At 42.4% G+C, this 26,671-nt stretch overlaps 1 protein-coding gene across 7 annotated transcripts in view; it reads left to right on the plus strand.

Annotated features, from left to right (window-relative positions):
* Positions 1–26,671, plus strand: part of PLXNB2 (plexin B2) — a 262,309-nt gene that overhangs the window by 159,757 nt on the left and 75,881 nt on the right. For 6 of the 7 annotated variants that reach the window (XM_052790853.1, XM_052790851.1, XM_052790855.1 and 3 more), the window contains 3 exons: positions 19,329–20,439; positions 22,151–22,333; positions 25,032–25,154. In XM_052790853.1, coding sequence (XP_052646813.1) covers positions 19,329–20,439; positions 22,151–22,333; positions 25,032–25,154 — 1,417 coding nt within the window. Of the gene's footprint in view, positions 1–9,075; positions 9,093–19,328; positions 20,440–22,150; positions 22,334–25,031; positions 25,155–26,671 lie in introns of those variants that run through there. The other variant, XM_052790856.1, reaches the window with a different exon arrangement.

A 26,671-nucleotide genomic window follows, 5' to 3' on the forward strand; every position in this document is an offset into this window, starting at 1 on the left:
TACATAAAGGGGGGATATAAGAAAGATGGAGAAAGACTTTTTACCGAGGCCTGTAGTGACAGGACAAGGGGCAATGGTTTTAAAGTGAAAGAGGGTAGATCTGGATTGGACATATAAAGAAATTCTTCTGTGACAGTGGTAAAACACTGGAACAGGTTGCCCAGAGAAGTTGTTGATGCTGCATCTCTGGCAGCATCCTAGGTCAGGTTGGATGGGGCTTTGAGCAACCTGATCTAGTAGAAGATGCCCCAGTCCGTGACAGGGGGGTTGGAACTAGATGATCTTTGAAGGTCCCTTCCATCCCAAACCATTCTGTGATTCTATAAAGCTGGCGTCCTGTCCAAATAAAGAAAATTAGAAGAGATTTTTAACTCCAGCAGGTTGAATATAAAAGTTTCAGTGCAGTTAGGCAGGCAAAAAAACGCTTTTGAAGAATGACTTACCAGAATAGGCTAAACTAATACCCAGGCCTCCTTCAGACATGCCAGGAACAAAAAGCTCAGTGTAGGGCCAACTGGTGGCTGGGATTTGAAAGGACACTCAGAGAGGATGAGGCCCTTAGAAATATTTCATTCGTTCTTGCTGCATCCTGTTCCCTCTGGAAGAGGTCAGGGATTTTTTGCAGTGAAGTCCTTTGGGTGGGTGGGACAGGCGAGTGCTGGCACAGGCTCGCTTGAGAACCTGTCTCAGTGGGAAATGACCATGTGATAGATCTCATGTTTATATAGGAAAAAAAAATAGTTTAAATACACAAAAAGGAAATGTCTTTGAGTATCCAGCTCTACACAGAAGAGCTAAGATCTTTTTCTTCCCTCTGCTGTCATTGGGCTCTGGCATCAAGGCTTTACCATGCAGGAATGTAGTTTTTCTAGTAATTGTCATGGAGCCATTAGGAGGTGACTTATTTCTAAGTTATCTCTTGCTATTATTCACAGTCCTCTTTCTTCCTACTCTGTCTTCCATTAAAAAAAAAAGCCTCTGGCAAATAAATCAGGGACAGTGAAAAACAATTTAAATCCTTCCATAAGAAATGGGATTTGGCCATTCCCCAGGATGGAAGGAAAAAAGATGATGTGAAAGTGGCAGCACAGTCCTGATTCCTTATTTACCTGTTCTTGGTTCAAATAAATAGGGTCCAGTTAAGATATAGGTGATTAGGGCTAAAAAGGAGCAGGTTAGAAAGCCATTTATTTCCAAAGATTTTTTTGAAAGAAGCAGTCTCTCCCAAGACCTCACGACCGTCGCCCGCTGTGGTATGAAGGGAGCACCATATGCTTGGATGTTTCATTGCTGGATGCAGTACAGTGCAAAGCTCTTGAAAGCTTCCAGTCATTAAACTTTGCTAAACAACATAAAGCTTTTTTCAAAGAATGGTACTCCTGCTTCACTGAGCTGGCCACCGTCCAGCCCTAATAATTACCTTCTGCCTATCTAAATCGCTCTGTTTATTTAATTGGACAAGGTCATATGTCAAAAGATGTTATTGGGTAGGGTTGGTGACGCTAGGACAATAGGTACTGTGTCACCCGACTCATTCAGGGCTGGGTGAAGCAATTCCTATGTGCAGATCATAGTGATTTTGTGCAAATCACTCTGAAGCTTGCAAAGGACTTCATAAATCAAATAGCAGTTCCAGTAAGTTTAAACAAAGCATTATTAATAAAAGTGCTGATCCCTGTCCACTGTGGCAGTTGTATATGGATGTTGTTATAGTACTCCAGAATGTATAAAAGAGAGAGGCCTGGCTTGTACTAGAAACGAAGAAGTTTGTCCATATGTATCTACAACAGGTTTATGGCCATCCCATAGTGATGCAGTGCTGGAGGGGATAAGGAGCATTGACTCTTCTAGACAAAGGTGGTTGTCTCTTCCAAGTAGATTTTTTTTTCCCTGTCACACTGCTGCTTAAAGGCTAATACAAACCTTAATAAAACATTACATTTGTGTCATCAGTAAGATACCCAGTGCACTTCCTCAAGCTCTGTTAACCGTGCTTGCTCTGCGGGAGGGATTGAGACCCTGGCGTTCCAGGTGCCTAGTACAGTGAAATCAGCCGTCTAACACAAAGTATGGCAGACTGCTTTGTCAGCAGTTCTTAAACTTCCTAGACTGGAAGGATATGAGAAAGACATTACAAGTTGAGGAACTTTTTCAAATAAGCAAACAACAGTCCTGCTGAACAAAGCTATTTTTGAGGGGGGAGGTGTTTGTATAATCACCTAATGGAGCTGGTGCATTTTTTCCAGATGTACTCAGATCGAGCAGTGGCCTCTGAAATCAGTGGTGCAGTTGTCTTGTTGATTTTTTTTTTTTTCTTTTGCGTACAGAGGTAGGGATCTGTCCCCCTCCCTTAGCTGTTCCTGTGGCAGTGAGCATGGTTTACATACTGGTGAGACTGCGCAAGGTGACCTTGCTTTGCTCTTTGAATTATGACCTTCTCAGTTTGAACACTTGCAGTGCTTTAATATTAAACCACTGCCTCTCTTGCTAAAGGCACTGTGCAGTGGGAGTAGAGACAGTTTAAATCCATTGCCAGAAAGCAAGAAAGACTTCATTAATGTCTGGAGTATTTGAATCCCACCAGTGTTACTATCTTTAGCATCTGGGATCGATTATTTCAATGAAATAACAAATGCACCCAACACAGGCAATTCTTATCCCCATTCCACTTCATAGGCAGTTTCCCTATAGCTGTGTCTTCTGGGTGGTCGTACAGGGGGGAGGGATGTCCCAGAGGTTGGGCATTTTCTCAAGAGAGTTCAAAAGTAAATTACTTCTTCTCACCATGTTCTTGTTTCATTCTTTTCTGCAAATCTTTGTGCACTATTAATGCTTTTCCTTTTCAAAGGCTTGTCTGAATTCCCAAGTTGGTTTAATGTTACTGAATGATTATATCAATTTAGCTGAATACTCTTATTTGACACAAGCCTAACTCTGTCTAAATAAATATTTATACTCAGTCTAAACAAATCTAAATGTTAAGTATTGACTTAAAAATATTTGAGTGCCTTATTTCAAAACCTTATTTAGAAACCAAATGAGACAAGTAAGTATAGGTAAAGTTGAAACCTAAACAAGCATGCTCATCTAACTGTGTACTTTTACAGCCTGCTAGATACCACACCACAGGAAAAGCAGTGCAAATCTATGAACACTGGGGCTAAAAATGTGTTGCCCTTTTTTCTCTAAAGGCAGTTTAGTGCTTTCTCTAAAATCAGTGGGTGAGACCGTATGAGAATTTCTTGGCATTTTGGTGACAGAGGGTGCTTTCAGACATCAAGTTAGCAGGGAGAGTAGGGTGGCTGGGCATATACTGGCCAACGTGGACTAACTTGCATGATAGTTTCCCTACTGCACAACTGTAGTTCTTCCTAAATGCATAGAAGTAGTGCTCTTGTTTACCATTTTTTAATGACTGTGTATGGTTAGACCTGAGGCCAAGAGGCCATTGTTAAAAAACGTTGTTTTGCCTGCATAGGAATTCTGCCCACCATGTTGCTGTGAAGGAAACGTGGTGGCAATGGAGACCAGAGCAAGTGGCAGCGTCCTGGCTCCATCTTCCTCCCCATGACGTAGCAGAGCTGGAGACAATGGTGGTGGACTTCAGGCCTTCCCTTAGTCACTGTGAGCAGGGACCAGCCAAAGGGCAGTGGCTGTCCTTTATAGACACTCCGGTTTGAAAACTAAGTGGAGAGACACATTTCTGTCTGAAATCCATATGAATTTTCTGCCTGAAGATGTTTACCCAAAACTTTAAGGAAAGTTTAATACTGCGGCTAACTTTAGCAATGTACTGGAGCCCTCTGGGTGCTTGTTTTGGTTTTTTGAATCTTGCCATGAGATGAGTTCTCATTTTATGTAATGTTTTTCACATATGTGTCACACATTCTTTGCAACTGAATAAAAACACTGTACTCCAGTGTTGCAACTTGGAGACCGAAGCATTGAGACTTCAGCTTGCTCAGATTTGTGGTGGAGTAGCCTACTTGCTCAAGCCCCTTGTCCAGCATGGTTCCATCTTTTGGCACCAACCCTTTTCCGTGCCATCTTTCTTTGAATCAATATTAGGAGTTCACTTGCCAGTCACATTAACTATATCAAACTGCAGTGGACTCAGCCTGAATGAACTCCAGCTTTTTACAGGTGCTGATACAGAACTAGTCCAGAGACAAAGCCTTGATGAGTTGCTGTTACTTGAATTCCCAGAGCAAGCAAACATGGAATTCAGAGATACTCAAAGAATGATCTTCATCATCTCAGACATCCTCACATTTCAGTACTTTAGTAACTAATTTCTGAATATCTCTGTCAGTTACAATTCATGCCTGCTCTTCTCCCATCAAACAAATGGAGAATAGTAAGTTTGAGTTTCCTACTGGCTTTTCTTTATGTCATTGTTTAAGTCCTACAGAAAGCTAATGAGAGAAATCTGAGCTCAGATACACATGTGCAACCCTGTGGTTTTCTGTGGGAGATGGTGCATAGTTATTTGATGGTAGATTGTATTAACAAAATCATTTGCAAAGCAACATAGGATATACAAGTCATTTATGTCTCAGAGTGAAGCTTCCTCTGGTGTGACTCCACAGGCTCTGTACATGTGCGGCAAAAACCTGTTAGAAATTTGTCTCTTGTTTAGCACTCAGTCATACTGCAATTTCCAGGTGTTGAAGTGGGATTCCTGGCCTCTGGGACTGTTTTCCAGCTTTGTTTTGGAAGGGCAAATGCTTCCATGGGGGAGTTTCCAATGCTTCAAAGCCTTCCTGTGCCCAGCAGGTTCTAGCCTCGCATGTTTAACAAACCTCCATGGTTATTCTACTGTCATGAGCTTGATGGTAGGCATATTTAAAGCTTGGAGATATGATGTTTCTGATGGCAGTCATAAATGCACAAAATATTAGCATCTGAATGTCTTTAGAAATTCATGTTGAAAAGACCAGGCCAAGGGGCAGGAATTTTTAGTCTTGTGCTAGCACTCTGTCATGGCTACAGATTGCTGGTACATCACATCCCGGGCATGCAGCATGAACAGACAAATGCCTCTCTACTATGATGTGACTGATAATACTTTGCAAGCGTCATACATTTCCACTAATTGGATCCTATTACTACCTGGTGTGTAGGTCATTGCTCCTAATTAATTAAGGGCCAAGAAGGTACTTAGTAGGTTACAAGATGCAGATGAAGACAGATGTCTGCTTGGGAAATTAAAATATACCGGTTTGAGGATTTTATATAAAAACAGATCAACTATACAAATCTGATATCTAGCCTGATCCTAATAAACCTGATGAAAATTAGAGAAATTAGATCCACTTAAAGCTAATAAGATGTGATAGAAATGTTCAAAGTTGTCTGCAAAAATACTTTCAGGCAGAAGGATTAGCATTAAGCATATTTTTACAAGGATTAGGGACAATATTTTACAGGGTAATCTAGCCCATAAAATTGTTCCTTTTTACTTGAGTCTATAGAAGGACTTCTCTCATGAAATACGCAGCCTGAACAAAAACTCACAGTCTTCAGCATTGCACTAATAGTTTCTCTTTCCGTATGCACCATACAGAAAATCAGAAGTGCTCCTGAAACAACTGAGCTATGCATTCTCGTTACTTGGAAATAAGACTATCCAAATAAATGCTTTAAAATATATATATATTAAACACTTTAATTCTGACTGTCCTTCAGTTGTTTGCAGAGGAATGCAGGTTCTGCTTTCAATGATGTCATGCTTTGAGGCATATTTCCTATTATCCATACACATCAGTGCTATAAACTTTATGTCTTAATGTACCCCTATAAAAATTCAGCTTATTTGCTTTCAAACAGTTAAAAGTGTTTATGCATGGTGATCATGTTTGAAGACTTTCCTAGATATATATTCTCCTGTAGAAAGTATGCAGGCTGTGTTTGAATTTAGACTTTATCTACTGTACAAAATTTCTAAGTACATTGAGCGGCCACTGTAAATTCAAATTTGAAATATATATATACCGAAGTACCCCACATACAAAGCAAACATTGTAAAATATACTTGAATTAGACCTTTTAACCACATCAGTGGGTGCCATAAAAGAAACATTTAGCGTAAGAGCTCGGAAGATGCATGATGAAAGCTGCCCAAAAGAAGTCTTTGGAGGCTGCCTGAATAATTAGGGTTGTGGGATGAAACTGGTCATGCAAGGAGGAGGATTTACACTGCTCTCTATTCACCTTGTATAATGTAGCTGGCCCTTTTTGGCTCTACTAACTCATGTGTCCAAATGTGCTTACCAGTGAGAAGAAAAATGTTCCCACCAACTGCCAAGCAGCCTTGCAGTGGCCTCTCCGTCCTACTACAAACACAAAGAAGAAACTCATCTTGTTGCAACCAGAATTCAACCGTGCTCTGCAGCAGCAGAGGCTACAACACTGGGGAGGAGGTGGCCTTGGTCTTGTCACTGGGACCATACCTGACATTTTGTGTCAGGTCTGTGGGAAGCCAGTAGTTTTGGTGGAGACCTCTTTTCCATTTGTTAGCATTGGCTGTTTCACGGGGCATACTTTTGTGTTTATTCAAACATCAAAACGAGAGAGAGTCAAGAAATGGGGTCGCCATAGGTAGGACTGTGTGTGAGGCAAATGCTGTGCCCTACATGTCCTGTGGCTCCTCTGGTAAGAAAGTAGTAAGAGTTTTCATGGCTTTACTTGTGGGTTTGCATCTTTCGTCATGTTTTTTTTTTCATAGGGATGTGTTGGCAGCACTTATTTAAGCAATAGGTTAAAGATGCACTGTGCTGCCAGAAGCGTGAAAAATGCCGCTCCTTTATTTGAGCATGGTTAGCCCAGTTCATCAATCAAGGACAGAGAGGGTTTAGAGTTACCAACTCTTAGGAAGAGTCAACTCTAAGTGTTAGGAAACCGAAACCAGATGCTCTATTCACAGCGCAAACAGTGCTTCTGCCCCCCCCCCCCTTTTTTTTTCCTTTAAAGATACTTTTCTGAGTCTTGCAGTTGTTTTAGGTTAAAATACTATTTGAGAATGGTTTGACTGCAAGATCAGCAGGCAGATAAATAAATCCCCCAAACCATGGGTTGTTATTGGTAGGAGTGGAAGGGCTGGTCTGCTTGTCTGTCGCTATTTACTTCCATGCATCTCAAATTGCACGCTCTGATCTTTAGGAGCACGACTTGTGGTTCTTGAAAGCCTTTAAGGAGACAGGAGAAAATTATAAATCTGGGACAAGTAATTATAGGGACAAATTCTGGGACTTAGGCCTATGGTTTTTTTCAGGGCAGAGAGGAAAAGACCATACACGTATATGCACTTACTGGACAGCAACATTTCCAAGTAAAAATTGTACCTTGCATGGGGGGGCCCTGTTCAATACTTAAAGGGAGCTTATAAGAAAGATGGAGAGAGGCTTTTTACCAGGGCCTGTAGTGACAGGACAAGGCGCAATGGTTTTAAACTGAAAGAGGGTAGGTTTAGATTGGACATAAGAAAGAAATTCTTTATGATGAGGGTAGTGAGACACTGGAACAGGTTGCCCAGAGCAGCTATGGATGCCCCATCACTCCAAGTTTTCATGGTCAGTTTGGATAAGGTTTTAAGCAACCTGATCTAGGAGAAGATGTCCCTGCCCACGGCAGGGGGATTGGACTAGATGATCTTCAAAGGTCCCTTCCAACACAAACCATTCTATGATTCTCTGCAAGTTTATGCATCACCTAAATCCTGCTAGAGCCTTCAGTGCCAGCCATAAACAGTTCCTGGCCTGGTTGGCAGGTTCAGCTGGAGTGGGTCCTGAGCCCGCCTGTGCAAATTGGCTGGTTTTATTCACATCTGTCCCACATGTGTTAGAGCTGCTCTGCGGAGATTGTAGCATTGTGTTCAGCATGGCTGAAGACTTGTAATTTTGAAGGAAGGACCTCTGTTTTGGAGGGGTTAGGCAGGGACTGGTGTGAAATGGCCAGTAATATATTTTCATCACGCGTTATATCATGCTCCTTTTTTGAAATAAAGTGATCCTGGAGATTAAAACGTGTTGGACAGTTCTGAAGCTAGGAAAACACATTTTATGACTGTGTTATGCATCCATAAAAAGGGGATTTTATAATGCTTTTGCTGACAGGCCCTTAAATAGACAGGCACAGGTAGGTGCTGCTGTCAGGTCTGTGCAAATTACTGGTTAACTGGCTATATAAATTTGGAGTGAAATATAATGAATAGAAACATAGAAGTGCACGCAGTGTCTGTCCAGGCAGATTGGATAAGCGCAAGCCAGCACTGTTCTGTTAGAACCAGGGACACTCATTCATTTAGATGGGCCTCACACGTTTATTAAAGAAAGAAAAGAAAACAAACAAAAACCAAACAGGAAAAGGTAAACACAAGTCAAAATGCTGCAATTCTGTTTTGTCTTTTCTTGCCTGCAGCAGCCGAAAGCCACAATGGATAAATAAGTGCAATCAAATGCGACTTGCTAACACACAGCCTGTTCTGTATTTGTTTGCGTCTCCAGTGCTTAACCCTTTATAATGTGTATGGTATTTATTTTAGCACGTTCAATTTCCTGCAAGCCCTCTTTCTTGTGGATTCTACTTCACTCATCTCCCCACTACCTTAAAAGCCTCTTGGAATATTTACCACGTGCCCTTTCTTGCTATGCTTCTCTTCTGCTTCTCCAAGCTGTTTCTGCCCTGTCATGTGTCTCCCCATCTTCTCCCAGCTCCCTTCTCAGCTGCAAGAGTTACCTGTCTATAAGCAGAAGCAGACCCCCAAGTTTGTTGTTTCTGCTGTGCTGCTTCACCTGCACCATGTACCACTACCTCTTCTGGGCTCCCTGCAGCAGGACACCAGTTCACCCAGCACCGTCTATTCTGCGCATATGTTCCTTCCTCCTCCCCAAGCTGGAGTGAACATTGAGTATGTAAAACCGGCAGGTGCCATGAAGTTAAGTATGTCTCACTGTATTTTTCTTTTCTCTGAAAAAGCAGGAGGAAAAAAAAGAGGAGGAACAAGCAGTCAAGAAACAAAAGAGGTGTTTCCAGATAAGGCTTGAAAAGAGATGGGAAGTCAATGAGGCAGTATGTCTGAGCTCCCCATCGAGGTCTGAAAATCACCTGAGATTCTTTTTCTTTTTTTCGCCCCCCTTTTTTTTCCTTCTACCTCCTGCTTTGTCATCAGAGACTTTCCACAAGAGTATTCAAGCTGTAGTAGTAGCAGCAGCTGCAGGAGAGGAAAACTTGGAGGCTGTGCCTAAGAAGAAAAGAAAAGAAGAAGGTGGAGGGAGGAGGAGCTGTAAGAAGATGTGAAAAGATGTGTAAGGCAGGAAAAATAAAAGGGCTTTATAAAAACTGTCATGAACATTAATTTGAAGGGCAGAGAGAAAAATGCCACGCTTTAATCTCAGAGCAATCAAAATGAGCAACACCACTGTGGACATAAAAATGGTCCAAACGAAAGTTTAAAGAATTTCAAGAAAGACAAACCAGACAAACCCTTGCAATTTATCTCCAGCAGCAGAAGCCAGGAAAATTCTCCATTCGTCAGCTATGTGTTTCTTGGCTCCCAACATTCCATAAACTTTCCGTTTCAAGGATTTTTCCCATCCTCCTCTGCCTCTCTCTCTTTGTGGCTTGCATTATCAGCTGCCTAAGTACAATATATATTGTAGTACTCCATTTAGTGCAGTTGACAGCTTCCTATTTTTGTAGAGCTGCTGTCCCACCTCTCAGAAGTTCTGGATAAATCGCTGGCACAGCCAGATAACTACATTAAAGTGAAGAATGCAGGAATCCATTAAACCCAAATGGGAACGCAAAATCAGGAGAAACAAAGAATAAGAAGACAGCATGATGATGAGACAGGGAATCATACAGCAAACACCACTAAGTGAGAGGTAGAATTAGAGGGAAAGGATTTTGCTTAGTGGGACTTTATGAATTACTCGCCATATTTGCATTTCATTGATTTATGGGTTAAAATTTATTTATCCCACTGATTGATAGGATAAATTTCATACAGCCTTATCATTGCAGCTTATACATGGTTCTTCTATTAAGTTCTTTAACATTATAATGTAACAGGAAGAAAAAAATTATGGCTCTGCCTCCTGCCCAAATGCTGCTTAGCTTTGAAAGTCTGTGTGCTGTCCTGTACAGCTGTATTGCAGTTGGGAAACCCCTGGCTGTTTCCAGCTCTCCTCTTGCTGTGCTCAAGTCAGCAAAGGGTATGTGCAGGTTCGAGCTGTAGCCGAAGCGGGCTGGTGCTGCCGCGAAAGGCTGCAGCTGCATTGGACATCCGGAGTGTGGTTTGGTGCTTCTGTTTTGAGGGGGAGGGTGAGATGGATCGCCTCCCTGTGACCCCTCGAGTCTCATTTGTGTAATCTGTAGGGAAAGGAAAGCTTCACACATGCTGGAAATGTCCTTTTGATTTGATTAGTTTGCGTGTGTGTGATTAATGGTTAATTACGAGGAAGAACTAGTTCTGGCAAGGAAGGAGCCGGAATAGTTTGTGTTTGTTTCCACATGGTCATGCTCAGATTCCCCCACACTGGAAAAAAATCCGCATCCTTTCTTGTTTCTTCCAGGGGAAGTCCAAAACCAGTCCTTGAAGATGACCTTAGGACTGAAAACAAGCAATTCGTTGTTGTGGTGTGGAGCTGGTGACACAGAGTCCTTTTACTATCAGTATAAATGCATTTTTTTCCTTGTGCTGTAATACTCTTACTAGCGTAGGGAAAGCCAGCAAATTAAAACTATCCTGACTCCCTGGGTTTTCCTTCCCATGCTCCAGGCTCTCTCTTATTTTCTGCTGGTCCCTCAGATAAAAGAAAACAAAAAAGTTTTCCCAAGTTGTAGAAGGGGTAAAATAACCCAGAGCTTGCACAGAGCTGGTGGACGGGCATGGGGCGGTCCCTGGCTTCTGCTGGGCTTCTGTGGCCACCTTGCACAGCAGTTACTGCAGGGAGCTCTCCCCCCTTGAAGCTCGGGCACCTCAGATGCTGTGACGGGTATTTACACTTAGGGCCAAATTAGATTTGGCCATTTGCAGGATCAGGGAGCATAGAAGTGTCTCTAAGTGACTTCTGGAGTGTCTGGAGGGGCCCATGGTCCTGTGCCAACTGCAGACTGATGCAGCTGAGTATTGGTCCATATGGCGTCACTGGGCTTAGCACTCAATGAGGTTCAGAAAAAAAAATAAAAACCTGAATTTTTGTTAGTTGGGAGACCTCGCGGTTTTAACAAAACCAGGAAGCGGGTCAAAGAGGAGATTCTGTGGGTTCAGATTCCTGCCGAGTCAGCTGCCTGCTATTAAACACGTCACTTGGCTGCTTTTCTTGCAGATCAACTACATCTTTGTAACACTGAGAAAGCAAGGCCTCATTTAAATGGGCACTTCATTTCTACTAAAAGAATGCAAAAAAGATGGAGGGATGAATGTAGAAGCGCAAACTGAAAGGGAGGTGTGGTCCAGGAGGGCAGGAATGCAGGCCTTCTCATGCAGCGTTTCTCTTCCCTGTGTGTGCTCCTCTGGATTGTGTATATGCAACCCTTTTATGTGAGGTGCTAATCTGAACGCTTGTCTTCATAATAAAAATTACAATAATAAAAACTAGGATTTGAAGAGAACTTTCTGGCATAAGCTACCTGTGTCTCAGACTGGTTTATACTCCATAATTGCTGGTAGCTAATGCTGTTGAATGAGGTCTTTCCACAGCAGCTATTTCTATTGACTTTTTTTTAAGCTACTTGGCACTGTGAACTCTTGAAGATACTTTCACTTAAGAGAATTTTTATTTTGATTCCTAAGAGCAGCAAAAATCCACCTTGGACTATGACAGAATCCATGGTATAAAAGATTTTCAAAATCAAAATGCTGCCAGGTCTGGCTGTAATAAACCAGGGAATTCATTAAAGTTCAGCTTTGTGTAGCATGGCTCTGCTTCTAAGAGTGCATATAAATTTGCAAAGTGCTACTCTTCTTTTTTGTTTACCTGCTGATGTTGCAGAGACAGCACATTATTGGAAATTCTTGAGTGCGATCGCAAAATACATAAGTATGCATTTTCTGAGTCTCATTACCTGTTGTTAATGCTCTTTTGAGTGACTCCTAGTTGAAAATTAAGACTTACGTTGTTCCCTCTTGCTCTGAATTTGGATCTGGATCAGAATATTAAATACTTTGGAGTTCAAGTGTGCACGGATGAAAGGTTTTGATTCAGACTACTAATAGTGTTGTTAATTTAGATTGAAGCTAATGACATAATTATTAATGTGAACTCTGAATTTGCTAGCTGTTTGCCTAGCTTAAACTTTTGACTCAACCCTGCCGATTTTGCACGAAGTTCATGAGAGTCCTTGGTGTGGAGATGCTGGGATGCTGGTGAATACAGGACCTACTGTGAAAAGCAGTTGTGGTCCTCAGCTGTTAATTCAATTGCAATGCCTGGAGAAACCTTTTCCATGTTGGGACAGGAAAACATTTCTATTTGGGTTGCTGGCCTGTTTGTATGTGGCAATACTGTTTTACTGGAGTTGCCAGAGATATTAGAGCTGGATGAGAGCCCCTCTTTAATCCCCTCCCTGCCCCCTTGGAGATTGTGAGGCACAAGGAAGGTTTGGTGATCTTTGGTAAATAACTGGGGGTACAGATTCTCAAAATTCATTTTCAGCCTTTGTGGGAAGCTTGATGGGGATGACCTTGTAAGTAAAGGTCAAGAGAAGTCCTTAAAATTCTCTTTGGGTGGCCTTGCTCATGCAACACTGCTTCATCCTTTCAAACACGTCCCTTTGCCCTTGAGCTCCCAGCTAGCCAGGCTGTGGGATGCCTCTGTGTCCTCTCGGGTTAACGGGCTTTCTTAGGGAGTGAGTTATCTGAGCTCTTTTTGCTGCTGATACCTCAGATCTTCTGAAAGATGAGAGTCTCCAGAGTAATGTAAGGATCTTCTTGCCTCTGCCCCTTTCCCAGGGGAAACGTCCAGCACACACTTTCCTCTCCCATGCGCTGCTGGCCTCTGCTGATGGTGCAGGTGCGAGAGAGAGATTTACTCCTCTCTGGGCCCCAGAGTACAGCTCATTCTTGCCAGATGAAACCATGGTATAGGTGTATTGGGTTTGCATAGCAAGGTTTCGGTAGCGGGGGGGCTACAAGGGTGGCTTCCGTGAGAAGCTGCTAGAAGCTTCCCCTGTGTCCAACAGAGCCAATGCCAGCCGGCTCCAACACCAACCCACCGCTGGCCAAGGCCGAGCCCATCAGTGACAGTGCTAGCGCCTCTGGGAGAACAGATTTAAGAAGAGGAAAAAAAAACCTGCACAACAGAAACTGCAGTGGGAGAGAGGAGTGAGAATATGTGAGAGAAACAACTCCACAGACCCCCAGGTCAGTGAAGAAGGAGGGGAGGAGGTGCTCCAGGTGCTGGAGCGGAGATTCCCCTGCAGCCCGTGGGGAAGACCATGGTGAGGCAGGCTGTCCCTCTGCAGCCCAGGGAGGTCCACGGGGGAGCAGATATCCACCCACAGCCCAGGGAGGACCCCACGCCGGAGCAGGTGGCTGCGCCCAAAGAAGGCTGTGACTCCATGGGAAAGCCCGTGCTGGAGCAGGCTCCTGGCCAGACCTGTGGACCCATGGAGACAGAGGAGCCCATGCTGGAGCAGGTTTGCTGACAGGACTTGTGACCCTGTGGGGGACCCACGCTGGAGCAGTTCATGAAGAACTGCAGCCTCTGGGAAGGACTCACGTTGGAGAAGTTCATGGAGGACTGTTTCCTGTGGGAGGGACACCACACTGGTGGAGCAGGGGAAGAGTTTGAGGAGTCCTCCCCCTGAAGAGGAAGGAGCAGTAGAGACAACTTGTGATGAAATGACCGCAACCCCCATTCCCTGTCCCCCTGCGCCGCTTGTGGGGAGGAGGTAGAGAATTTGGGAGTGAACTTGAGCCTGGGAAGAAGGGAGAGGTGGGGGGGAAGGTGTTTTAAGATTTGGTTTTATTTCTCCTTATCCTATTCTGATTTGATTGGCAATAAATTAAATTAATTTCCCCAAGTTGAGTCTGTTTTGCCCGTGACGGTAATTGGTGAGTGATCTCTCCCTGTCTTTATCTCAACCCACGAGCCTTATGAAAGCAGCCAAAACTTTTGTTTTCCACATCAGGAGTAGAATGAGTAATATAAGTACTTGTCCATTTTTTGCCACTTTTCCAGCATTTTGACCAGACGGGATGGTTTGTTCCATACGAAGACGCCCTGTATCTTAGCAAATTGTGTTTTGAGGAGCAGTGAAAGAGAAGGAAAATGGCTCCTTCTATGTTTGAGCAGTACAGGCTATCACAACTTTTAATGAAATGGATATTGGGTTTTCGTTCTCTACAAAGTGACCTCCTGCAGCTCACTGACCCACAGGTCCCATCTGCTAACAGCAGTCGCAACTAAGGGGTTGGACACCCGTCACAGCGATCACTATTCTCAGTGGTTCTACTAAACCAATTTTGGACCTGTGCCATAGTCTACAAAAGAAGTTGTTGTTCTCTCTCCAAAGCCTTTCCAGCATGTTGCCGTGCTCTTAGGAAACAGGTTTGAATCCTGCAGTGTTTTTCCAGGTGATTCCTTCTCTGAATGAGAGAGCTCCATCATTCATTTGGTTTAGGAAATAGTAATAAAAGTTGTAGCTGTGGAGGAGAGTGCTCACGTTTACCTACAGTTCTCACAGAAGTAGAAGCTTTGAAATCCAAACTGAAAATCTGCTCATCCCGTGCCTCACACCCATTCTCCAGTTTCTGTTCTGAATTCCTTTGAGCTTAAAATGAAAGCTGAATTCTTTTGGACTTGTGAAAAACGTATCAGAAGCTAAAAGCAAAGTTACTCAAAATGAGGGAGAAGAGAAATTGCTTTTCATTCCTCTTTCCCAAATATCTATGCCATTTGGGTGCATTCTTTGGATTTTTACCTTTTTTATGTTGCAATTTTTGGGTCTTTTAAACAATTTTTTTCCAATTTTAAGGTCTTTTAGATCTTTTGGGGTCTCTCTGATTAGGGGAAAGTTTGTAGGGAGAACCGCAGTTCTCTGCATCGCTTATTGTTAAAGCATATCAGTATCTGCCTCTCTTGGCAGAAGCATTTGTCTCTAGACCCAGAATTTCAAGTAACAAAACTTTGTCTGGATGAGATGAGGTAACAGAGTTTAATTCAGTATATATGTACGGTTAGTGAAGAACAACTCTGCAAAAACACCACAGAAGCTAAACTGGTAAGATTATTCCTTCAGTGAAGACTTTCTTGTCCATCGTTTTGGGGAATAACAGTTGTTCTCAGTTATTCCAATTTCAGGCAAAATTTGGTATTCTTTCACTTCAGCTGAAATTAATGTTAGAAATTAAGTAACATAAAGCTAAAGTTATATTGAAGGCTAAAGAAAAGTGACTGGGGATGGCTGAAAAATTGAAGGTTCCCAAATACAGGTACAGCAGAGGATTGTGCAGTGAAGGAGGAAAGCACCTGCCACATCCATGTCAGCATGTTGCTAGTGCTAATTCTTAAGGTTATTTATAATAGTGTGAAATCAATTTGAAACTCACATTGTGCTTGTAGATTATAGATGTTCTTTTTTTCTGCATATCTTTTGAAGAATTGACTGTTACTTAAGGTTATTGGTCTTGCTTGAGTAGAAAGACATAAAGTTATGGGTACTTAAATTAAAATTGATCTAGCAGTAGGGCAGATGTCTGGTAGCTGTGTCATTCCAACACAGTGACACTTTATGGCAGTTCCCCTGTATGAAGTGTTCTCCTGGGTGCTCTATGTTTTCTGCACATAACTTCTAGAGTTTCATATTGCTTGTAAGTGGCAAGACACTTTTTTTCAGTGGGTTTCTTTTAAAGTGCTTGCTGCCATCCCGCTTTCCTTGTCACCTGTCAAGTCTCTGGGAGACTGGGAAGGGGCTGTATGTTATCCACACTTTCTTTTTAATTAACATGCATGTTTTTATAATAAATCTTTTCTGCTTTGGGAGTGTGTTTATTATTACTGCCATCCCTCTAGGATACTCATTGAAATCATGTTCAGTTGTCTGTAAGGTATATGAATCAGAAGAGGAGTATGTTTTGAGATGGGTGAAGGGATAGGGAAGGCAATGATGAAAAAGGGAGGAATCCAAAAAGGAAATTACTTTGCAATTCAGGTAATCTTGATGGGAGAGTGATAAAGGTGATTCTAATGATATCATGGGGGGTGGGGAGCAAGAGGCAGGGTGGAGACAAGACAGAGGGAAAAATGATGTGGTCAACTGCTCTGTTGGGCTTCTTTTGTCCTGAGTCTGCTAAGGGCTTAAAACTAAGTGCATACTGAGGTCAGAGGGTGTATGTCAGCTCTCAGGACCAGGGCATGACTTTGAGTAAGCCACACAGGCCCACGTGTATGAGATTAAGTATTAAGTATGAGATTAAGCCATTGGAAATACAGTTGTCATGCTGAACATCTTGAATTCCATGCTCCAGCCTGGGCTTCTTACTCTTTTTCTTTTGGTTTTCTGTGGCTTGTTCGTTTAAAAGAGAAGTTTTTCACAGGAGGAAACTGTCCCTTGATACATTTCCATAGCACCTAACTCAGTAGGGCATCTGTGTTAATAGCAGCCCTGTCTTTCCTACCACATCAGCTGGTTATAGGAGGATTCCGCCACCTGCTACTTCCCAATTAAGTTAAGATCAGGTGAGAATGAGCTGTGGTTATAGTGCATCTCATTTCATTTTGTTTGCTTTTTTCTTTCCTTAAGCCTGGTATTTGAGAAGTGCACGGGAATTTAGTTCTGGATCTTTTCCATAGTGTATTTGATTTTTGTTTACTGTTTGCTTTGAAGGGGTGGCAGGAAATGAAACTAATAGGTACGGAGAATGAAGAACTGTTACATTGCATGCAGGTCTGAGATAATCTAACAGTGTTTGGCATGAGACCGGGGTGGCGGAGTGTAAATGAGAAAAAAAAAGGGGGAAAAAAGGCAAAATGAATGGGGAATGCATGTAGTTCTGAATAATTTAAGTCAAAAATTTGATAAGTAAACAAGGCAGAAAATAGTAGGGAGGAAGCATTACCCATTTTTGTACAGAGAGATTAATTACTCCTGGTAAGAGTCTGGTTTAGAGGTGCAAAATGTATTTTTACTTAAATCCTGGCTCTGGCATGAACCAGCAAGACTCTTTGTTCTGCCTGTGAGACGAAGGCAGGTGTATTGCAAGTGCAGCCTCTGTGTCCTGGGTGCCACAAATGGACAAAATGTTTTTTTAATCCACTGAAATAAATGGACATGGAGGTGAACCGAGTACAGAAATCAAGGTACAATAAATTGTAAGCTGGGATCAAAGCTTGTTTGGAAAATTGAGGTCCTTGGAAGTGGGAAGAAAAGAAGAGTTTCTGACAAATAATATGAGAATTCTTCTGTGTTCCTTAGAGCGGGTCTGAGGTTGTTGTAGAGAAGTCCAAGACATCATTATATTGCAAGGCAGGTGCTGAAGTCTGTATGTCTGAAGAATGGGTTATAATTCTTAACCTTTTCTTGGTCACTGTCATATGAGGTAAACCTGTCATTAGAAAGTCAGGCTTGTGCTGTCAGTAATGTACTGTCGCTCCTTTGACCTCATTTTATAGTTAGCTACTCAGTTTGTACATAAGAGCTTTAGCAAAAGAAGATTGAAGTTAGCCTTTTATTTTGTCTTCATTACTATCCTGAGTTACATTTAGTAGGGTTTTGGTTTTTTAGAAGTTAGAATCACTCTGCTTTCAGAAAAGCTGTTCTCACCATTGCACACGTGTTTTCTCCATACAGGAGCAAAATGCAGTCAGTACTAGAGGGCAGGAGTTGTCTTTCTGCATTTCTGGCAATGCCAGGGTGGTTTGGGGACCTGGCAGAGGGCTTGTGCTCACAACAAGAGTCCTTCCCTCACTGCTCAAACTTTTGCAGCCCAGTTGTTGATGTTTAACCTTAGTTACCCAGTATAAATGATGATTCAGGCAATTCTCTTTCACACCACACCACAGTCTATTGCTGCTACCAAAACAGAAGTTATAGCTGACACAGGAGCATGGTTCCTTTATTATTATTTTTATTATTTTTCTTTTATTTTTTTCAGTTCCTCGTTTTGGCATTCTATGCTGTTTTCCTCCTCCTACCAGGCTTTTGCCTGTTAGATTACTTTGTTAAATGTTTCTCTTGTCTTTTCTGGGGTTTTGTTTTTTCCTTTCTATTCACTGTTCCAGATATTTTCAGATTTAGCTTGAGATTCCCTGTAAGTCTACAGGTTCTTTCCTCATCAGACTATGGAGTCACATAGGTAACTTTGAAAATGAAAATACTGTGGATCATATTTGTTTTTCAGTACTTCCTCCAAACAGTATTTATCTTTTCCCCCTAACATCAGTGTGTCCAAGCATGCCACCTTCTGTTTTCTGCTCTCAGAACTAAACACTTGCAGAAAACATTGACAAAATGTTCTGTGCTTAGGAAGCCAGTTGGGACTTGCCTCCTTATTTAACACTTCAGGTTAAAATTAGACCCCTTCTTACAAGTTTCAGGAGGTCTTTCTCTAAGTCCAAACAGCCAGGTGATCTGCTTGGGAAGTAAAAATTCTGGAAAAAAAAAAACAAAACAGTAAGAGAATCTTAATCCCATAAAACTCTAAGACAGATTTGTTCTTAAGACAGATTTGAAACTATTAAGTTGCAGCGCTCTAGTGAATTGAAGTGTTGGGCTGTAATGCATACCAGCAGTCAAAGGCTCTACCATCTTCCAGCTTTACATTGAAGAAGGATTCGTGTAATGCCTTCTTGAAAAGCATCAGTAGCCAGATCCAGACTTGTAGTCAATGGAAGGTTTTTTTCCTTTCTGGGGAAAGTCCTGCAACACCAAATGTCTCAAACACTTTTATGTAAATTCTCCCCCTCTGTTAAGGAGGAGCCACCCAAAACACTGGGATCCTCCAGCTTATTTTTAAAATTTCGGCAGTAAATAATTCACACAGTATGAAGCTGTCTGGAGAAGCACTACCACTTCTTGGCACTCTATGTTGTTTCAATTGTCTGTTGTTCTCATTGTGCTTTAGCACAGGATTGATTATCTAATTGGTTATATGATAATCATTTAGACATATGACCTTGTTTAATCCTTCCCCAACATATTAAATTGCTAGGCAATTAACAGGATTTGAGGCTTTCCATAATCTTCATAATGTCTACACATGCATAAGGGTAAGTGTATTTGTGTCTGAAATCATGAAAGAAAAAAAACCTTCATGTTGCTGAATTTTGTGTAAATTTTATTTTGCAGTATGTTTCATGTTCTTCTTTTCTTTCCCTTTTTAGGTATTACATAGAAATGGCTTTATGGATCTGGACACTGAGTGTTTTGAGCTGTTTTTGCATCACCTTATCCAGAAATGAGGAATTGAAATTTTTTCGGAGTACTACAGAGCTAAATCATCTAACAGTGGATAATGACACTGGGATAATCTATTTGGGAGTGGTAAATGCTCTGTATCAACTTACAGAAAACTTGGATGTAATAAGGTCTGTAGAAACAGGTCCAAGAAAGGACAACAAAAAGTGCACACCTCCCATTGATGAAAATCAATGTAAAGAGGCGGTACTGACTGACAATTACAACAAATTATTGTTGCTGAACAAGGCAGATAAAACAATTGTGGTGTGTGGAAGCCTTTTTAAGGGAATCTGTGCCATCAGAGATCTAGAAGACATTAGCAATGAGAAGTATTATGTAGACAGTAGCGGAGAAAAGTCCTTCGTAGCAAGCAATGATGAGAGTGTATCAACTGTGGGATTGATCACTTCCTTGAATAATGACCGAGTGTTGTTTGTTGGGAAAGGGAATGGACCAAATGATAATGGGATAATAATCAGCACTCGGCAGCTCTACGAAAGGGATGGGAAAGACATTTTTGAAATGTATACAGACTCAGCAGCTGTTAAATCAGCTTATCACTCATCAAGCACACAACAATTTGTGGCAGTCTTTGAGGATAAAAACTATGTTTATTTTATTTTTAATCAGCAAGAGAAACAGCCTGTCAATAACCGCACACTGATTGCACGTCTGTGCAAAGATGATGCCCATTATTATTCCTACTTTGAAATGGACTTTGGTTGCAAAGATGATGATGGTGCCTATGACCACTGTCATTCTGCTTATGTCACTATCCCGGGAGAAGAGCTGGCTGAGAGCATGGCTCAGCAGAGACAAACTACGGGTGCTCTCTCAGATGACAAAGTTCTTCTTGCACTCTTCAGCAAAGTAAACAAAGATAACGGCTCTCTAAAATCTGCCATGTGTGTGTTTTCCTTGCGACACATCAATGAAAAGATGGAAAAAAACCGGAATGATTGCTACACTAAAAAGAATACCAGCTCATTTTACAAACTTTTTGCAGCAGAAAACCCGTGTGCATCACATGGACTGGTAATATCAGTATCAGTTTTAGAATCTGTGTTAGAATTAGTGGAAAGTACACAACCGCATGTTTTGAGGTGGCTTTGAGCTAAACTATAGTGAGATCAGATGACTGAAAACTCAATAGCTGGATTCACCATAGAAATGGAATGTGGTTGAGGGGTCACAGAACATGTCAAGCAAGAAGTGGCAAGATAGTAATACTTTTGAGTCTTTTAAAAAAGATCTGATGTCTTCTGAAAGATAAATATTGGTATTATGAATGCATTTGTTTTAAAGGGTTCCTTCTGGTATGGAAATTACTGAGTCAAATGCAGTGATTTGTTACGTGTATGATCAGCTTCCAGATGATCGCTGTAGACAGTACTGGTCTCAACCAACATATTTATAATGTTTTTAAATGGTATTAAGAATCTTGTAGGTGATATCTGGAGTTCAGTGTTGTTTCTCACTTGGATTTGAATTTTCAGATAACTGGAAATATGCATGTTTCTTATATTCAGGTGGTGTTCATGTTTTGCTCAGGCTCAAAATACTTCCACAGCATGATGGACATCTTCTTTTTATGGCTTTTCATTACCTCGGCTATACGGTTTTTGGAGAGCACTGTTACTTACACCCCTCCAGATACTGTTCTTCAATTTACGACTATGTCTCTGAGAGGCAGTTTTCAGCATCTCTGTTGACTTTATGATGTTTTTGCCCACACCACCCTATTCCCAAGCCCTACTTGTGCATGCTATTTGTTACTGCAGCCAATGCTAAACTGGGCTGAGGAATTGACTCATCTTAAAAAAAAACTCAGCCAGCTTTTAGGAGGATGTCTTAATTCCCCAACCCAAGCAAGGTACACACTTGCATAAGCAGCTGTTTGGGCACAGCTTGAGAAGTGGTGTGCTACGGTCCAGGAGTAGGAGTGAACAGCTGAAGAGATGGGGCATGGGAATACCTTATGTTGGTATTGACCTGTAATCCTTCATCTCATGAAACCACAGCCCTCTCCCACGCAGTAGGTCACTAGCACTGATAAAAAGCCAAAAGAACACTTTTTGCTTCCAAACACCAGTGTTACTCACTGCAGTACCCTGCATCTGAGGTGGGCATCAAACACAGAAATTCTGAATGTGACAAGTGGAGCAGCCGTGGCTTCTGGCAAAAAGAAGGTGTGGATTTCAGATCAGAAAGACAGTCTTGTTACCAAATATAGCAGGAAAGGCAAGGTGCGAATGAACTTCCTTCTGGTGGAACTGCCTGCAGCTCAGGATTAAAGTGTAGTGAGGAGGGAATGTGTTGAAGTTCACGAGATGGTTGCCAGTGGGTTGCTTTTCTATGGATAGCAGCAAATTAAGAAACAAAACAGCATTAAAAAAACAGCCTTCAACACAAAATTGGTCAACCCAGTCTATATGACATGTTCATTTTAATTAAACAAACAGGTTACTTTTTAGACTGTGCTGCTATAATGAAATAGAAACAGAAAATTTTATCTCCCCATGTCTCCTGGAAAGTGAAAGCATTGAAGCAGTTTGCAATTAGCAGGCTGTTTTCTGATTGCTGCCTGTTGGCTGGGGGAAAATGGCCAGACAATCCATTTCTCTCTTTCCACTCTTCTATGTCTGAGGGATATTATACTGTCTGGTAATAGGGTTGCACTTCATTCTTAACTAGGAATTAGTGATCTGAATGTTTAACATCTCTCTGTATTGCTATTCCTTATTAGAACGCAAGCAAAAATTTCCCCTGTGGCTCTGAACACTTGCCGTACCTTTTGGGAAGTAAGAATGGTGTTATAGAGAAGCCGGTACTGCAAAAAGAAGGGATGAATCTCACGGCCGTCACTGTGGCTGTGGAGAATGGACATACTGTGGCCTTTCTGGGAACGTCAGATGGTAAAATTCTTAAGGTAACAAACTGGACTTAAAAGACTGGGAGGTGTTTAAAAGGTTGTGAACTGTAGTGATAGCATACTTCTACTCTAAAAGTAAATGGGATTTATAAGATAGCATACCAGCAGCAAATTCTCTTGGTATTTTTAATTTCAAAGAAAAACCACATTATTTCTGATGTACCTCAGCTATCCGATACACAGATTGAATTAGCATCACCTGAATTACACTTTTCCAGAAGGATTAGATACCTACTGAGAGCCCTATATAAACAGGCTTAGGTAATCTAACAGCTGCTCTAGCCTTATCTCTATTCAAGCCTATACTAGTTTAAGAGCAACTTTTCATTTTGTAATTACTCTGGCCATTCAGTGAATAGATGTGGCAATACAAAGCCCAAGCTGGAGCTCTGCTAAATTCTGATTGTGTGGTGTGGGGCTCAAGGGTTCACATGTTTGTGGTGTTAAAATGTCAAGACTGCAACGCCAAACACCGTATTTTGCTTGAAGGGGAGTGATGACCATGTGCCATTACATGGTTTGAAGTTTGAAGCTGAAACTGTTGGTTACTGTAAGGGAAGACAACAAATTTGAACACCTTCAAGTGCAATGGCTCTGAGTTGAGCATTTTAATTTTACAGCACTAATATAAATCAGTATTTACAAAAAAAGATACAAATACTAGCTATTGTGAGCAGTGAGCAATTTTTTTCATTACTTTTGTTGTTTACTTGCTGCTTTTGATGCCCTATACTTCAAACTGAAATGTTTTCCCTCGTGAATTTGTGAACTTGAGTAAACACAGGATTTTCATTAATCATAGAATCATAGAATCATTTAGGTTGGAAAAGACCTTTAAGATCATTGAGTCCAACCACAAACCTAACACTGCCAAATCCCACCAAACAATGTCCCAAAGTGCCACATCTATATGTCTTTTAAATATCTCCAGGGATGGTGACTCAACCACTTCCCTGGGCAGCCTGTTCCAGTGCTTGACAACCCTTTCAGTGAAGAAAGATTTCCTAATATCCAATCTAAATGTCCCATGGTGCAACTTGAGGCCGTTTCTTCTCATCTTATCACTTGCTACTTGGGAAAAGAGACCAGTACCCACCTGGCTACAACCTCCTTTCAGGTAGTTGTAGAGAGCGATAAGGTCTCCCCCGAGCCTCCTTTTCTCCAGGCTAAACAACCCCAGTTCCCTCAGCTGCTCCTCACAGGACTTGTTCCCTAGACCCTTCACCAGCTTCGTTGCCCTTCTCTGGACACACTCCAGCACCTCAATGTCTTTCTTGTAGTGGGGGGCCCAAAACTGAACACAGTATTCGAGGTGTGGCCTCACCAGTGCCAAGCACAAAGGGATGATCACTTCCCTGCTCCTGCTGGCCACACTATTTCTGATACAAGCCAGGATGCTATTGGCCTTCTTGGCCACCTGGGCACACTGCTGGCTCATATTCAGCTGACTGTCGACCAATACCCCCAGGTCCTTTTCCGCCAGACAGCTTTCCAGCCGCTCTTTCCCAAGCCTGTAGCGCTGCATGGGGTTGTTGGGACCCAAGTGCAGGACCTGGCACTTGGCCTTGTTGAACCTCATACAGTTGGCCTCAGCCCATCGATCCAGTCTGTCCAGATCCCTCCGCAGAGCCTTCCTACCCTCAAGTAGATCAACGCTCCTGCCCAACTTGGTGTTGTCTGCAAGCTTACTGTAGATGCACTCAATCCCCTCGTCCAGATCATTGATAAAGACTTTAAACAGAACTGGCCCAAATACTGACCCCTGGGGAACACCACTTGTGGCCAGCCACCAACTGGATTTAACTCCATTCACCACAACTCTTCGGGCCCGACCATACAGACAGTTTTTTACCCAGCGAAGAGTATGCCTGTCCAAGCCATGAGCAGCCAGTTTTTCAGGAGAATGCTGTGAGAAATGGTGTCAAAGGCTTTACTAAAGTCTAGGTCATCCACAACAACATCCACAGCCTTTCCCTCATCCACTAAGTGGGTCACCTTCTTATAGAAGGATATCAGGTTAGTCAAGCAGGACCTGCCTTTCATAAACCCATGCTGACTGGGCCTGATCACCTGGTTGTCCTGTATGTGCCACGTGATGGCACTCAAGATGATCTGCTCCATAACCTTCCCCGGCACCGAGGTCAGACTGACAGGCCTGTAGTTCCCTGGATCCGCCTTCTGGCCCTTCTTGTAGATGGACATCACATGTGCTAACCTCCAGTCAACTGGGACCTCCCCAGTTATCCAGGACTGCTGATGAATGATGGAAAGTGACTTGGTGAGCACTTCCACCAGCTCCCTCAGTACCCTTGGGTGGATCCCCTCCGGCCCCATAGACTTGTGTGTGTCTAAGTGGTGTAGCAGATCGCTAACCATTTCCCCTTGGATTATGGGGGCTTCATTCTGCTCCCCGTCCCTGTCTTCCAGATCAGGGGGCTGGGTACCCTGAGAACCACTGGTCTTTCTGTTAAAGACTGAGGCAAAGGCAGCATTAAGTACCTCAGCCTTTTCCTCATCCTTTGTCACTGTGTTTCCCCCCACATCCAATAAAGGATGCAGATTCTCCTTAGCCCTCCTTTTGTTGCTAATGTATTTATAGAAACCTTTTTTATTGTCTTTTATGGCAGTAGCCAGATATAATGATTTTCGGGAAGAAAAAGCAACATTAACCACCTTCCTTTCTTCCATGAAATAGGTGTTCCTGTCATCCACTGCAACCGAGTACAGCTCTCTTACTATTGAACTAAACAAACCCATAAAGAATGACCTGGTCCTTGACCAAACACAAGAAAATCTGTATGTGATGACCACAGACAAGGTAATGTGTCCTGCTTGTGTTAAGGACCAGGTCCACTTTCACTTTCTCTGCAACTTTACCTGAGACTTGTACGTTTCTCAGTTGTTGCTGGAAGTGGCCTCATTCGGTGGGGCTCCCCCCGGCCCTGTGTCTGTGGAGACCTTTCTCAAGTCTAAGCTGATGCGTTTGGTTGTTGTGACTTGGAGAACGTTATATCCATGATGCTTAGTGATTGGGAATGGGAAGTGAGTTCACCTCTAAAGCTCTCTTACGCAGTTTGTGAGAAGGATGAAGTTGAGATGTTTGGCACCAGCACACCACGGGGTCAGGCAGCCCTAGCACTCGGTGTGGTGTCCGTGGGGTACCGGTGGATGCTCTAGCTGCCATCAGTCCTTTTCAAGAGTACTTCAGGATTTAGGATGCTGGCGGCTGACATAATAGCATTTACACATCTGTAAAGCTGCCAGGAGTTTTTGTGGGTCTTGCTGTCAAAAACTAAGCAGCAATGGAGAGAATTACAACTTTGGGATACGCTTTTGTTCAAGTGTCTGCTACAGCCAAGCGAGTGCATCAGGAAAGGTTGGACTTTGCTACAGAAGGCACAGGCAGTCTCTTCTAGGTTCCCCTTCTCTGTGCTGGCAGTTGAGGCACAATGGAGGTTTGTAAAGAAAGGAGGAAAAAAAAGCAAGTAGGAGATGAGGGGGATACTAGATTTCTCCTTCACCTCCAGCTGTAACCCTCTTCTCTTTGTGGTGGCTGGAGCTGCCAGCCTCAAATGTGTGGTTCAGCAGCTCTCCAGAACAGGGTGGGTGACAGGCTGCGACCATCTGCAGCACTGACAGTGACACGGAATGGGACATGGGAAATGCTCCAGCAGCAGTAGCATGGGGAGAATGAGGGGGTCTGTGAAAGGAGAGTATTTGGGGAAAACATTGCGAGAAGAATGTTCTCTGTCTGTTTTATAAAAGGATTAATATAAATTCCTGCTGCGGGAATGTTATATTCTAGCTGAACGTTTTCAGGCTAGAAGCCACATTGGAAAAAGTGCCAGGTAAGCGACTGATAAAGCATTTAAAAATATGACAGTGTGTGAGAGAGGTTACTTCTTTTTTTTTTTTTTTTTTGAGTAGTTGATGCTTCTCATTTGGCTTCTGTTCAGATTTGGAACAGAACCCCAAACTTCAACGTTGTCCACAAAAGCCTGGGTGGCCTGGCACCCTGTTTGACAAGCTGGCATGTTGCTGAAAAGCCTTGAGGTCCCCACCAGGCTATGGCGTGAGCTGCTGAGCGGCATAGGGGAATGGCAGCAACTTTGAAAGACAAGTTTTCTGGTGACAGTCTGCTTGAACTGGTGGAATTTAGGAAGGCCACAGACAAATTTTTCAGAGAAAATTTGCAAAAAAAAAAAAATTCCATCTCTACAAAACATTTAAATTTAGAAAGCGGCAAATTTCTGCCAAAGAAAGGATTTCAGTTTAATCTTTTCCAAGTAGCTCTTATAGACACTGCAGTTTCTGAATAATTCGAATAATAGTTTT

The sequence above is a fragment of the Harpia harpyja genome, chromosome 6, assembly GCF_026419915.1.
Source record: "Harpia harpyja isolate bHarHar1 chromosome 6, bHarHar1 primary haplotype, whole genome shotgun sequence".
Classification (NCBI taxonomy): domain Eukaryota; kingdom Metazoa; phylum Chordata; class Aves; order Accipitriformes; family Accipitridae; genus Harpia; species Harpia harpyja.